The sequence below is a fragment of the Lonchura striata genome, chromosome 22, assembly GCF_046129695.1.
Source record: "Lonchura striata isolate bLonStr1 chromosome 22, bLonStr1.mat, whole genome shotgun sequence".
NCBI lineage: Eukaryota > Metazoa > Chordata > Aves > Passeriformes > Estrildidae > Lonchura > Lonchura striata.
In genome coordinates, this window is record NC_134624.1 from 1093480 (window position 1) to 1107264 (window position 13785).

Here is a 13785-nt window from a genome sequence, read left to right on the forward strand (position 1 = left end):
ATACTTCTGTTTCGACATGAAAACTGTATTGTGTCTTGCATTTTGTTCAAGTTCTATAATTTAGAAGCATTACTTAATGTTGTTAGATTCAAAAATCTCTCCTGAGTTCTTATTGTGTCAAGTCGGTCAGTATTTTGATACTCTAGGGAATAGTTCAAAGGGCATAAGGCTATTACCTATTTAATTAGCACCTTCATAATTGGACGTACATATGTGTCACCCACATGTATGTATGAGTTTAACCACGCTGAGGAGATGGAATTCTGGTCTTGCACTGGTGAAAGCAAAACTGTTGGAGGTTAGGATTTTTCCTTTTTTTCCTTTTTTCTCATTATCTTTCTCCTTTCACAGCAAATCACTGATCTGAAAAAAGAAAACTTCAACCTGAAACTTCGTATTTATTTTCTGGAGGAGCGAATGCAGCAGAAGTTTGATGGTCCCACTGAAGAAATCTACAAAATTGTAGGCATTTAGAAACATTCCTGAAACTGTCTCTTTTTGAAGAGTTTGTTTTGTTTTGTTTGTTTTTGCCTGTTTCGCTTGGCTTTTAAGTATTTTTTTTTGTTATTGGAAATTTTGATGTGATTATTTAATTCTGACCTTATCCTTTTTAGTAATAACTTAAATTAAAGTGACGTAAACAGTTGCTTTCCTCAGGTCTCTTTTCCATAATGGAATGGAAACTTGAGTCTCTCTTGATGCATTTTTCAGTAGTTAAGAACATAAATTGATGTTTGAGTAGATCACAGTTGCAGCTGAATATTGCTGCCTGGTCTTCTCCACTGGTGATTTTTTTGTTATTGCTGATGTGTTGAGATTGTGTTTGTCAGCTTCCTGGCCAAGGAGTTCTTTGTACAATTACATCATGAGAGGTTTCCTCAGGTTATAACAAAATAATTCTAAAATTACTAAAAACCTCTGTAGTTGATAAAATCAGGTTTTGAAAAGAAAATGTGTCTTGTAGCTTAAAGAAAAAATATGCTTGGAAACCCTAGAAATTCTCAAACTGAAGTGCAGTAATCCCTATAAGAGCAGTTAAATGTGTGTGCTGGGGATTTGTATTGCTTGAGTGCAATGGTCCTTAATGATATTGATATTTCTGGAAGGCTTGAACCTTGCAAAAGATGTCTTTTAACAGCTAAAGGTCTATTCTTATCCCAGTGATACTTTATATTTGCTGGTCCAAGCAAAAAGTAATCTACACACTGCCAATAACTTTTGGGATGGGTGATCTTCCAGTTCTTTCCAGACATTTTTATTTTTTTGCCACAGAACATTGAGCTGAGAGTTGAGATAGAAAGTCTGAAGCGTGAACTGCAGGAGAGGGAGAAGCTGCTCATCAAGGCCTAGTAAGCACCAGTTTATTTCTTCATGTCCATTACTTAGGATTTGTTTCTATGTGTTTTTTCCTAATGCTTTAGGAATTGGAGGATCTAAAGGGCACTTATTTAGAAATATCTGGTTCAGAACAAATCCAGGCTGGCAGCTGTTGATTGCCCCACGGGCCTCAGTTGCAATGGAATTTTCTTTGTTTTCCTGAGGAGCAGATGAATTTTGTTTGATCTCTCCAGGTTGCTCAGAGGGTATTGCTGTGCTTTGAAGGGAACCTTGCACAAGGTCATGCTAGAAAGCAAAATTTAGGTGGCAGTCATGAACAAGTGGTCATCTGGTGTTGAGCAAAGTGACACTGCCTGTTCTTTTCTCACAAGGGGTTAACAAATACTGAAAAGGGAAATGGAGAGATCTCAGCAGCTCTTTGTCTTCAGTTTATTCCAGTGCTGCTTCCTATAGAAAACACAGCTCTGCTGAAGGCTTTATAGTGTATTTGGAAGCTTTAGAAATATTTCACTTTCTCATCATACATCTAAAATGCTTCTGTATCCACTGTACCAAGGCTTTTATGTGGAACTCACAGACAGCACCCAAATTGCTGCATAGTCTGTAGATATTTGTATTGAACCTTAAAGTGATAAGCAGGTACAGAGAAGGTGGAAGGTGCTTGAGCATAACCCATCAGTCTGAAACTGGGACCTGAAATGTTTTCCACATTGATATGCACTGGGATTTATGTCTGTGTTATTGTCTTGCAGTAAGGCAGTTGAAAGTTTGGCCCAGGGTGGTGATGCTGAAGTGCAGCATGGGAAGGAGGCACAGAAGAGGATGCAAGAGATGGAGGAAATGTTGAGTGGCAGAATAAACCTTCTGGAAGAGGTGAGTGACCACAGCTGAAGGAATATCAAGGAATCACTGCTGTCTTTGTACAGTTATCCGAGATTTGGTACTGTGCTCAACCTATATTTTCATAATGTCTTTTTTCATTCCTCACTATCTGTGCTCGAGACAGTTTATTGCTGTATTTGTTGTTACGTTCTGGTTACTTTACAGGGCAATTGTAGTGTAAGGGGAAGGGACCCACAAGGATGATTGAAGACCATTTAAAGTGAGCTCCTTCAGGGAGGAGGAAAGGGGAATTTGCATGACCTGTTACTCATTTTAGTGGAACTGGGATTTCTGAAAGCATTCTTTGTGCTGTTGAATTGGTAGAAAAGTTCTTAAATTGCTTCCTCTGTCCCGAATCAGGCAGTCAGGCTGGTGTTTTCCAGATCTGATAGGTTGAAGAGCAGATTTTCTGGTCTCATGGAGATGGGGTATTTTCTGTAGCTCAGAGATACGGTTGGCCTCTGACATTCATTTTATTCTGCTTATGAATTTAAACACTGCAGTGTGGTTTTAGTCACAGGTTTACACAGCACCATGTATTTATATAGATCTAGGGAGTGCTAACAAAGATTAATTTCCTTCAGAGCTCTTGACTGACAGGTGAATGTTGGCAAAGCAGCTTTTCAGGAGAGGGGTTGGTGGAGAAGTTCAGTGGTAAAGGAGCTTTTCCTTTCCCTCCTCCAAAGAGATGCTTTTTAGTTTAGATGTGAAGGCAAGGGGGGAAATGGCTTGTTAGGCTACAAGGAGGCTTTTATTTCATAGGAAACTAAATTGGGTGAGCACAGCAGGGAAGCTTGCAATGTAAAAATTAAGATCTGAATCAAATTTTGATTTAGTATATGGCAAGTTGTTTTGTGTGTCTTTTTTTGGTGTGAGCTGGGTCACCCAGGGGAAGTTTACTGAAATTTCTGGCTGTTCTCTCCATTGCTTTTACTGTTCAAGAGAAAAATGTCTGGTTCATACTTTATCAATTTCTGCACAATATTATAAATGATGTTGGAGAGAGTTCCAATTAGCTACAGTGAGCTTGGGAATATTAATTTTATTGAACAAAAAAGCCCTTCTTTAACCTCTTTCATTTAAGTGTAGCTATTTATTATGATAGTGGGAGGATAGTGGGACAAAACCATTTTATAATTGCTAAATCTAAAACCATAGGATAGGGGTACTTTTGTTTCCAGTTCTGCTATCAGTTAGGGTATTTTTTATTTCTTTGAAACAGAATTCCCTTCTTTCTGTAGCACAGAAAGCGTATTGATCTTGAAAATTCAGACACAGAGTTTAGAAGCATTTAAAAAGATCTTTAAATACTTGGAAAAGGTCCTAAATTAAACATCCTGACATATGCTGAGTAAAAGAAACTTCAGTATGTGAAAAAAACTCATGGTCATTTAGTTCTTAGAGGCATCAGGATTGTGTGTTTTAATTTCAGAATCTTAAAGCTGCCCAAGAAGAGGTGGAAAAAGCCCTTGCAATGACAGAGAAGGAGAAAGCTCTGAGAATTGCTGCCGAGCAGAAACTTGCTTCAATTATCAATGTCCCTGCCAAGGATGTGGACAAGGTTGCAGAAGCTGAGAAAGACAGGTCAGAACTGTTGCCAGTAATGTTTCTAACTGCTGCAATTCTTTATTGTTAAAGTGTGAAGAGTCAGCACAGCTTTGGGTTTGATTAGTTTGGTCCTACCCTTGGGTACAGGAGAGTTGGTGGCCATCCATGCAGTGAATGGCAACACAGCAACCAGTTTAGTGCTTTGTGGAGCAAAGTCATCTTTAAAAGTTCTCTGAAAGCCTGCAAGGCTCAGGATGTGTGAAACATAAGCTCATAGGTCAGGCTGGTAAATTTAATGGGAAGAGAAACACTGTTAGAAATACAATCCAGGATACAAAACATGAGGAATCAGGGATGGCATCTTATGCTGCAAAGTTTTCATGTGTAACACTCAGGTCTGCCATAAAGCATCATTATTGTTCTTGGAATACTGGGAGTGTGAAGGTGTGTATTGACAGAAGACAACAGCACTGACCTGACTTGTTTTTAGTATGGTTTTTTGGATTGGTTTTTTTTCTTGTTTATGTGAAATGAGAACCACTTAGATACAAATTTAGATGAAACTGACTACTCGAGAGACACTTGCTGAAGGCACATAAGGATGTGGTGTGTGGGCTAAGAAAGGAAATAGATTAATAAGGTTTTTGTGTGTGCTGTAAAGGGCAATGTCGGTAAAATATTGAAACTTAACTGTTGATATTTGAAGTGCTATTGGAGGAAAATAAGAATGAGCACTTTGCAGATAGCTCAACCCTGTTTGCTGATGTTAAAGTTAGAGCCCCTTTTCAGGTTTTGCAGGGTTGTGAAAGTTCTACAAGTGTTGTCTTCAATCTTCACTTGGGAGAGTTGTCTGCAAGATTGACTGCAATGACTGGAGAGTTGGTGGTAGATGGTGCAAGTTTAATACTTAAAATCTTGTAATTTTAGACTTATAGAGCAGCTGAATCTGTCACTGAAAAGTAAAGAAGCCCTAATTCAACACCTTGAGAAGGAAAAGTCTCAGAGTGGATCTTCTGATGGGAACTTGCCAGCAGAAAAAATCAGAGAACTTACCATTGCCTTGAGGCTTGAAAAGGATAGTGAGATAGAGGTGAGGAAACTGCCTGATGAATTATATGTTATAAATCTCACGGTGGGGTAGGATTTTAAAGGTTTTATACATGACACTATGTGTGTGACAACAAATGGTTTTTTAAAATATTATTTCCTCCTCCATTTTCCAGTTCCTTACCATTCATGGGTTATGCTGTGGCTTGGTGGGCAAAATTCATCCTTATTTATTCATTCCTTCAGTGAGAGGTTGTGTTTCACTGACTCAATGCCTGTGGAATAGGTAGAGTACAGTTGTTTTACAGAAGTATATATTAGAGAAATCCTAGATGTTAATAGATCCCTCACTGCATGACATAACTGCTATAAAACTTAAGAATGCGACTTGAGAATTTGTTCTTGGGAAGTGTCTCTGCTGTTATGGGCCGAAATAAAAGCTGTGGTAAGGGAGGTAGGCATAAAAACATCTCATGAAATAAAGTGCAAGTTTATCCTTTAGCTTACAAAAAGTGCAAGAATCCGTCTTTTATTTCACTTGGCTCCTAAACAGGAAAAGAGATCCTGAAAGCTGAAATGTAGAAACAGGTCCTCAGGCTTATTGTCTTCTTTTTTTCCCCTACTGGTTATTCAAAGTAAAGCTGGCAGAACTAAGAAAGTTAATTATGGATGCTGTCAGGCATCTGAGAATTTTTCTTCCCTTTTGTTTTGGAAATTAATATTGCTCAGCTCAGTACGTACACATTTTTTTTGTCTATGTCAAGAACCTTTTATGGTTGGATTGATTAGAGGTAGTAAAAGTTTTCAGTTCAGGGTGGTCTTGCAATTAAATCAATCTGTGCTAGGAAAACCCCCCTGGTTTCACAAGAGTATTTGTGTTTCAGGGTGAAAACAGCATTATCTTTAACCATTTCACAGGAGGTGGACAGGGTGCATATGATCATTTGGGGGCAGTATTGGAGAAAAAAATCTGATGCATACCTTTGCACAACTCTGGTTTTATGTATGATTACTTTTTAAAAACAAATAATTATGTAACCTCCCTGGGGAAAAGTGCTAATTAAAATCTCTCTTGATAAAAGCATCTTGCTGACAAAGATAAATGTCACATAAAAATGCACCTCTATTAACTCAGCAAGTGCAGTTCTGTCTTATGCATGGAAGAACATGTTTTGAGGGCTTTTGTTCTATTTTTTTTTTTTGACTGGCTTATTTCATGCCCAGGGTTTTTAAGCTCATTTTGCTTTACTTTAATGGTTAATGAGTGTATTTGTGTTGAGAATGAATGAAATCGGCCATAACAACTGTTTCATTTTTATAGGCTCTTAGGATGGAGCTAAAAAATGAGAGAAGTTCATTTGAAAAAAAGATTCAGGTAAGTCCCAGTTTTGCTCCTGTTCCCTTGACCCCTTACAGTGTGTGCTGGGCTCCCTGTGTTATCCTTTCATAGGTACAGGAGGCCTTGACTCCAAGAGAAGCAGAGCAGGTCCTCTGTTAAATTCTCTTTTATTTGGGATGACAGGAGGACCCCTCCTGTGGTTGAAGCAATTTTCAGTAAAGCTGATAGTCACACTCATCAAATATTGAAGCTGATGCTCATGGCCTGCTCCCTTCTTATACAATATTCCAGGCACTTCTTTATGATGCTGCCTCTCATTTTGGGGACTGTATTTTATGTTGGTAATCTTGAGTAATAAGCTCCAAGAGCTCTGGGGGAGTGTACTTATTAATGTGCAGTTACAGTATCTCTTAGTGGGAAGTTAATGCAACTTTCACATAATCTAATTTAGTCACTCCAAGAAGAGCTACAAGAGAGAGAAAATGAGCTTGCTGTTGAAAAGAAGAATGGTTTGAAAAGGGATAAAACTATCCAAGCACTAACTGTTGCAATAAAAGCAAAGGAAAAAGAGGTGAGGGCATTGTGATGTTGCTGGTTTGTTGAAGTACCACGGAGGGGGGTGTTGTGTGTGTGGCAGGGTCTGATGCTGCTGTAACCACGAGGAGGCCTCGAGTGGGTGCTTGTCACTGCTGTCACCTCTCTAAGCAGCTCTGCTTGTCTGCAGTTTGGGCTCTTGGACTGAAGGAGAGAGGAAAAAGTATCAGTTAAGGATCTTCCTGCCTTAAGAGCTTGATAAAAAATGTTTTCAGTTGCATACTGATTTTTATCATCTCTGAGCACCACTTAGAAGATACGAGGGGTATTTCATGTTGTTGAGTAAGTGGAGCTGTCAAAGGCAGCTGAAATGAGAGGGGTCAACATCAGCTGAAATTCAGATTGTGTGGAAGAGTGGGAAATACTTCACTTGAGTGATAGGCAGTCTAGTGAGTGTATAACAGCAAGAATTTCTTTATATAATATTTACTATGATGCATTTGGTGTTCTTGAAAGTGTTTTGTGAAGTTGGATGAATGTTTAATGAGATGGGGGTAGAAAGTACTACGTTGCCATCCCTTGGAAATAACTCTTCCTACATAGTATTCATTTCACTTTATTTAAAGAACGAGGAGCTGGCTTCTGAAATTGATGAGTTAAATGCTTCGTTGGCTAAGGCAAGAGAGGCAACTCACAAGGCACATGTCCAAAAATTCAAGGTAAGAACAAGCAATTTGTTGTGATTTCCTCCATTCCTGCTTCTCCCTTCTCTGTAATTCCACACAGCAGGCAGTGCTTGCTATCTTCAAAAGCAGAGGAATGGAAATAAGTTTAAAATGTTGTCTTAAAATTTTAATGTTTATTACTTTGAAAAAAAAAATCCTAAATAAAATTATTTGAACAATAGAATGTTAAAATAACTTACCTTGTTTCTCCTTCTTGTTTTGTTTTTTTTTATTATTTTTTAATCTAAACCAACTGAGAATCTTTAAGGGAGAAACATCAGAATAAGTCAAAAATAACCTCAGCTCCCCAGATATTTTTGTCTTTATCTTGAGTTTTTTTTTTTTTCCCAAAAGTATGGTGCTAGCACAGGCTTCCTATTAGCGGAATTGAACTGGGTGTGAGACACCTGCTTGCATTTATTTATGCAATAAATATGAAACCACTATTTATAAAAACTGGAATGTTATTTGTGAAAATGTGATTTAGTAATTCTTTGTGTGTATGTGTGAAGAAGAAAAGAGACTTGAAGTTTTTTTTCAAAGTTCTGAGTTTAAAAAGTGTGTGATGGATCCCTGCTGTCCACAGAGCCCACACTGCAGAGCGAGTCCTGCTCCTCAGCACTCTGCTCCTTAGCTCCAGCCCTGAGCTGAGGCAGCTCTGTGAGTAAAAAGTGCTGCAGAGCCTCTGCTCCTGGCACCTCTGCTCTGACTCCAGGGCCACTTGTAGCTGTGTGTGGTGAGAACACAAAATTGGCCTGTGCCAAGGGGAAGGGTGGAGTCACCATCCCTGGAAGTGCCCCAAAAATGTGCAGCTGTGGCACTTGAGGATGTGGGTTGGTGGTGAGCACGGTGCTGGGTTGGTATTGTAAATACAGGTCAACTTAATGGGAAGAAATGATGATGTCTGACTCAATTTAGAAGGCTGAATTATTTCTTTATTATCACGATGCTAAAATACATTAATATGCTATATAAAAGGAGGATATTAAAATACATACTACTTTCTCTGACTCTATCAATTCCAAAACAACTCGTGACCCTCTCCCGAGAGTCCAGCCACAGATGTATTGCATTGGCCATTAGGCTCAAACAATCCTCACCAGAATCTAATTAAGCACTCACTCTAGGTAAACAATTCTCTAAACACATTCTACATAGGAAAAATAAGGAGCAGGAATAGAAATTGTTTTCTCTTTCATTTCTATCTGTGCACCTTTATGAAAAATCCTGGGAGTGAGAGAAATGGGCTTGCCACAGGTTGGCATCTGGACTCCATGTTAAAGGTCTTTTCCAGCCTTAATTCTGTGATGCCATGAAAGACTCAATAACTTCCTGCCTAGTCCAGATTGAAATCGGACTCTACTCCAGAAATAGTTTGATGTAATTAAAGCTCTGTGAATCAATAATACTGCCATGACCTTGTCTGCACTGTGGACTCTTTGCATGTCAACCTTTGTCTCATTCTTTGTCACCTGAGACTTCCTCAGCCTGCACTGGATATCACAGAAAGTTTTGTTACATCAGTAGAGGAAGTTTTTAGTATTACACTACCCCTGTTTTGTCATTTCACCGTGTCTTTGCACCCCAATTCTGAAACACTGCCAAGAGGGGCAGGGCTGTGGGATGCAGTGGGAATAAAGACTCCCAGGCTCCACAAAACCCCCTTCTGGAGCCTGAATGCTGCTCTGTGTTTCAGGGTGCTGCAGATTATCAGGCTCTGCTGATGGAGAAGGAGACCCTGCTGGCAGAGCTGCGCTCGGAGAACCTCACAAAGGACGCTGAGAACCGCAGGCTGCAGAGGATAATTAAAGTCACTGGTCAAGAGCTGAGTGATCTGAATTTGGAAAGAGAGAAAATGGAGAAGGAGCTGGATGAAGCACAGCTGCAGAAGAGCAGAAGTGACAAAACCATTAATGTTATTATCACGTTTTTCCTTTCTTTCCTAAAGTCTAGAAATCATTCAGTGCTTTAGCGGGTCCTTTTCTAACAAAATTAGGTTTTTAAATTAACTTTTGGGATGGAAAACCACTTTTTGCTGTGTGTGAAGACTGAGGAAAATTCTGGCACATAATCTGCACAGAATAATATTTTATATATAATTTTGATAATTAGATCCTAGGAAAAAAAAACATTAACCTTTAAAAGTGATAAATGGTTACTGTTGATTCCAGTTTTTCTGATGGGAGAATTCTGATGATGTATGTTCAGATTTCTGCCATATTTTTCTTCGTGCATGTCTATAGATTATCTTAAATTTCACTACTTAAGATTTCTTCTAATTGTGACCTGGAGCCAAACCTCAGCCTGCTGTCCTAGCAGGGTCACTGTAAAGGCTGTATATTAAATAACTTCTGCTTGTAAAAGACCCAAAGCACAGGATTAATTGATCACAGTTTAACATAAAAATGAGGTGCTGTTCATTAATTCCGCTGCTTCATATTCTCTTGAGGGTTTTTACCTTGCTGTGGGCATTCAGATAAGCTCTCCTGCTCCCAGCACTCACAGCTGATGCAACAAAGTGAATGACCAATTTGAAGTTTCTCCTTTTCTTCATTTGGAAAAAGGATGCACCTTCTGCTGAGGCTTTGACACAAACCATTTCTCACCTGAATGCTTTGTCATGTGGATTTTGCTAAAATCTTCTCACCATTGCTTCCACAAGGACAGCATTTGCATAATGAGCAGCGTCCTGCTTGCATCCAGAGTCTGATCCTCCTCAGTTAGGGATTAGTCTCCTGCTATATTAAATTACATAAAAGATTTAATGAGCCTGTCTTTATTCACTAGATGTTTTGGTTCCATTATTAAATAAGGACCTTAATAAAGCAGGGAGACATGGAAATTGCTGCTCCTGCACTATTCCTTGAAACCAGCAGAGGGGTCTCTTTACCTACAAATAAATTAAGTTCCTCTCCCCCCTCCTACTCCCAATTTAAAGCATTTTTGTTTGATTGTCAACTGTGGTTTGGCTGCCGTCACAAAATCTCTATCTTTGGTGTGCTTTGAGATTTCTTTGGGGCGTTGAGGTTAAGGAGAGCGAGAACAGATCGCTGCTGTCAGTAAAACAGCCACAAAGAACATTTATTGATTTGAAGTATTTTATATTTAACTGTCTTCTCTATTCAGATTTTTTTCTTCTTTCAGGGCAGCTAGGATGTAACTGTACAGGAAAGACAGGAAAAATAGGACTGAAGAGGGAGTTGCCAGGGGATTTGAAGTTAGCTGGATTACAGAAGTCCTATTTGACTCCATTATGTCCAAGTTTTTCATGTAAATTATGAGCTCCTTAGGGAAAATCATTCCTGCCAAAAGATGAGCAGTCTTATAAAAATTATATCCCTAACCTATTTCCTACTCCTTGCGGAACAGCTGCTTCAATTTCAGAGCTGCAAGTACATTGGATAGAACCACATTGCCTGTGAAGTGTTGCCCATTAAGTAGTAGATATGTGGGAGTTAAACAATATGCTGTGAGATTTTGCTCTTTGACAAAGAGGAGACTGTTTCGGTGATCTGCTGCAAACTTTTTATGAGGCAGTCTTAAAAACTCAGTTCTATTTATGCTCCAAGATGCCTATTCATCAGCGTTTCTATTTTGTTGGAATAAAGTTAGCAAAAAAGTGTAAAAATTGTAGAAAATGGCCTCAACATCTGTAATGAACTGCTGCCCTAGCTCTTCACTCATTCTCAGGGAAATTTGCATGTACTGTAACTGGGGTAATGCTAATTTTTGTATCTATTCACTAAAAAACCCCCAAACACCCCAACAAACAACCCCCCTAAAATGTATTTCTCAGCCTGCTGTAAACCCAGTTTGTCTGGACATGTATTGGGCATTACTGTCCTGGAAGGGAAGAAGGTGAAACTAAATCAAATAAGACTGTTACTAGTGAGCTGATCATCCAGATCACAGTCTTGGTCCAATATTAGGAGTTTCCTGGATTAATGGTTGTAGATGTTCTTGAACCATGTTTCTGCCTTAGGATGGCACTTTAAAATGTATCTGAAAGAGCTTTTAAAAGCTCTTTCAGTTCTGTACTTTCCAAAAACTGTTGTTAAGCATCGCTATCAAGATGCTGTTAAACATAATTTAAAGCTCTTTGGAATAAGAAACTTTGGACTTTTATTTTTACACACTATTGGTGAGGAATAAACATCTCATCCTTGATGTTCATGGCTATCATGGTACTGTGCCTGTAACAGGGATGGACTGCTTCTTCCTTGAGAAGTTTGTTCAAATTTACATGACTAAACACTTCACATATCCATTCTCTCTCCAGGCCTAAATGTAGACAGTTAAAGTGTATTTACTAGATATTCATGTTTGATCAGTTGGTTGGGGAAATGCATAATAACTCATTAGGCAGAATTTATTATTTAGTCTTCCTAGCTGTAGTTTAGCCTGAGAGGAAAGTTTTGGATCTTCACAACTTAATTATTCACCAAACTGGTTTTCATCTGACAAGGAGGGGGAGGCATCTGCTCCAGTCTTCTATATTAGAATGTTTCACATTCATTTTTCTTAGTTCAGCTATCATTAATCATAGGAAGGTCTCTTGGGGAAAAGGTTGGCAGAGAGAATTGCAAAGTTTATGCTCTGAGAGCTGTAGGTACTATATTACCCTTGCAAGTCAATGTATAGAAACCAATAGATTTTCTCCCAGACAATTTGAGTGGTCAATGAGTTCAAGCAACCTGCTACAATGATGGATAGTTTGGTGTGTTACAGAATTCCAGCTCGTGCAAAGAAGGTAATTTTCAGTCTCACCTTTAGCTTGCCTTAGGAAGGATTTAGGGAGTTCTGGGGGCAAAATAGCACAGGCAAAGTTATGTGCAAATTGCAAGTCTCACACCGGCTGTTCTACTTTTTCCACAATTACATCCCTTGTCGGTCCAGCTCTTCCCATAAACCTGGCCATTACAGAATTGTGCTGTTTTAAGGCAGAAACGTGGTTTCTGTACCTGACAGGTGCTGTGCACCAGCAGGATGAGGTAACAGGTTGAGTACAGTTGTTGCAGCAGCATCTTTCTAACTCTGCATGTCTGTCCTCTTCAACCGTATGGTTTTCATTAAGAGTCACAATGTTGGTCACTTAAAGTTGCAGGCCAGCTGAAAAGTCTCCTGAAGTTTAATTACAGGTGATGTGTCAGTTAAAGCTGCTCAGCAACGTGATGGTATAAAAATAACATTTAAAAAGCCAAGGAGTGACCTTTGCAGCACAGGGAATGTGATATCAGTGCTGTTGATCCTTTGCTTCCAATTCCAGTGCTGTGTGGGAATAGGCTTAACGTGACCCACTTGAAGAGCTCCACAACTTGGAGCCAAAAGCCTTTGCAATTATCAGAGCTTGCACTACTTCCCACTGCAGTTTGTATTTATAGGCAGCAGTTAGGGAAAAACAGGAACATATTGGAGGGTTTGGGTATCTAGACAAAACTTGGACCTGATTCTGCTGTTCTTCAGTTTTCTTAGTCAAGCATCACTATCAACATGGTTCTTTTGCTCCTGAAAAAGCAAGTGGTTCTTTTGCTCCTGAAAAAAATGAGTTTGTAGAATTGAGGGATGGGGTGTAATCATTCTTTGAATAATATTTGAGAGGGTTTTGGAAGCTGTTAGGTGTTTCTTAGCTGAATCCTGGAGATGAAGCTAAAATGAAGAAAGTAAACCAAAAGGCTTTGTAAATGACATTTTGCATTTAATGTGCAAAATAAACAAATAAAACACTGAAGTAATAAAGTGATGTTAAGGATTTGATGTGAACCTGCATGAAGCAAGGTAATTAACTCAAGAAAAGGGCATAAAACAGTTTGTAAAGAGAGTACAATTAAAATGTCACTAGTGCTATTTCTTTGGACTTAGAATAAGAAACAACTATTAAATTTTAAATCCCACTGGAGGTAAAAATAAAATTTATAAGTGACTACCATATGTGCAAACTATTTAAAGGGCTCATGCTACTTCACAAATGGGCCCTTTTGGGGAATAAATAGCAAACATTTATTTGAAGGTGTAGGCTGTGTTACCTGGTTCTTTGGGTCTGAACAGAAGTTTAGATAGTATTAAGTCTCCTGTAAGTTTTAATTGTTTAATTTTAGGCAACAACTCCTGTGTTACAAGTTTCTACCTCTCTGTCTTCCATACAACCTGTGCAGTAGAGGCAGAGGAGAAAATGAGTCTGGTGTCTCTGCAAGCTTTGCCTCCTTCAATTGACATTGTGGAAACTCCCCAGCCAGCCAGCAAAAATGTTGGAAGTGACCAGAACAGTGGTGGTGGGAGAGAAGGAGGAAGGACAGAGAAGCCACGTTGGAAATTTTCATGCTGCCCTGTGCTCTTAAATATTTTCCACTCTAACTGGGAGCTGACTATAATTTC

General features: G+C 39.0%; 1 protein-coding gene across 1 annotated transcript in view; it reads left to right on the plus strand.

The window, feature by feature from the left end:
• CDK5RAP2 (CDK5 regulatory subunit associated protein 2) overlaps window positions 1–13785 on the plus strand; it is a 70909-nt gene that overhangs the window by 4088 nt on the left and 53036 nt on the right. Inside the window, exons 4-12 of the mRNA XM_021551487.3 lie at window positions 352–462; window positions 1273–1349; window positions 2091–2211; window positions 3653–3804; window positions 4696–4858; window positions 6137–6190; window positions 6606–6725; window positions 7315–7407; window positions 9110–9328. Of these exons, the coding sequence (XP_021407162.2) occupies window positions 352–462; window positions 1273–1349; window positions 2091–2211; window positions 3653–3804; window positions 4696–4858; window positions 6137–6190; window positions 6606–6725; window positions 7315–7407; window positions 9110–9328 (1110 nt within the window). The remainder of the gene's footprint in view (window positions 1–351; window positions 463–1272; window positions 1350–2090; window positions 2212–3652; window positions 3805–4695; window positions 4859–6136; window positions 6191–6605; window positions 6726–7314; window positions 7408–9109; window positions 9329–13785) is intronic.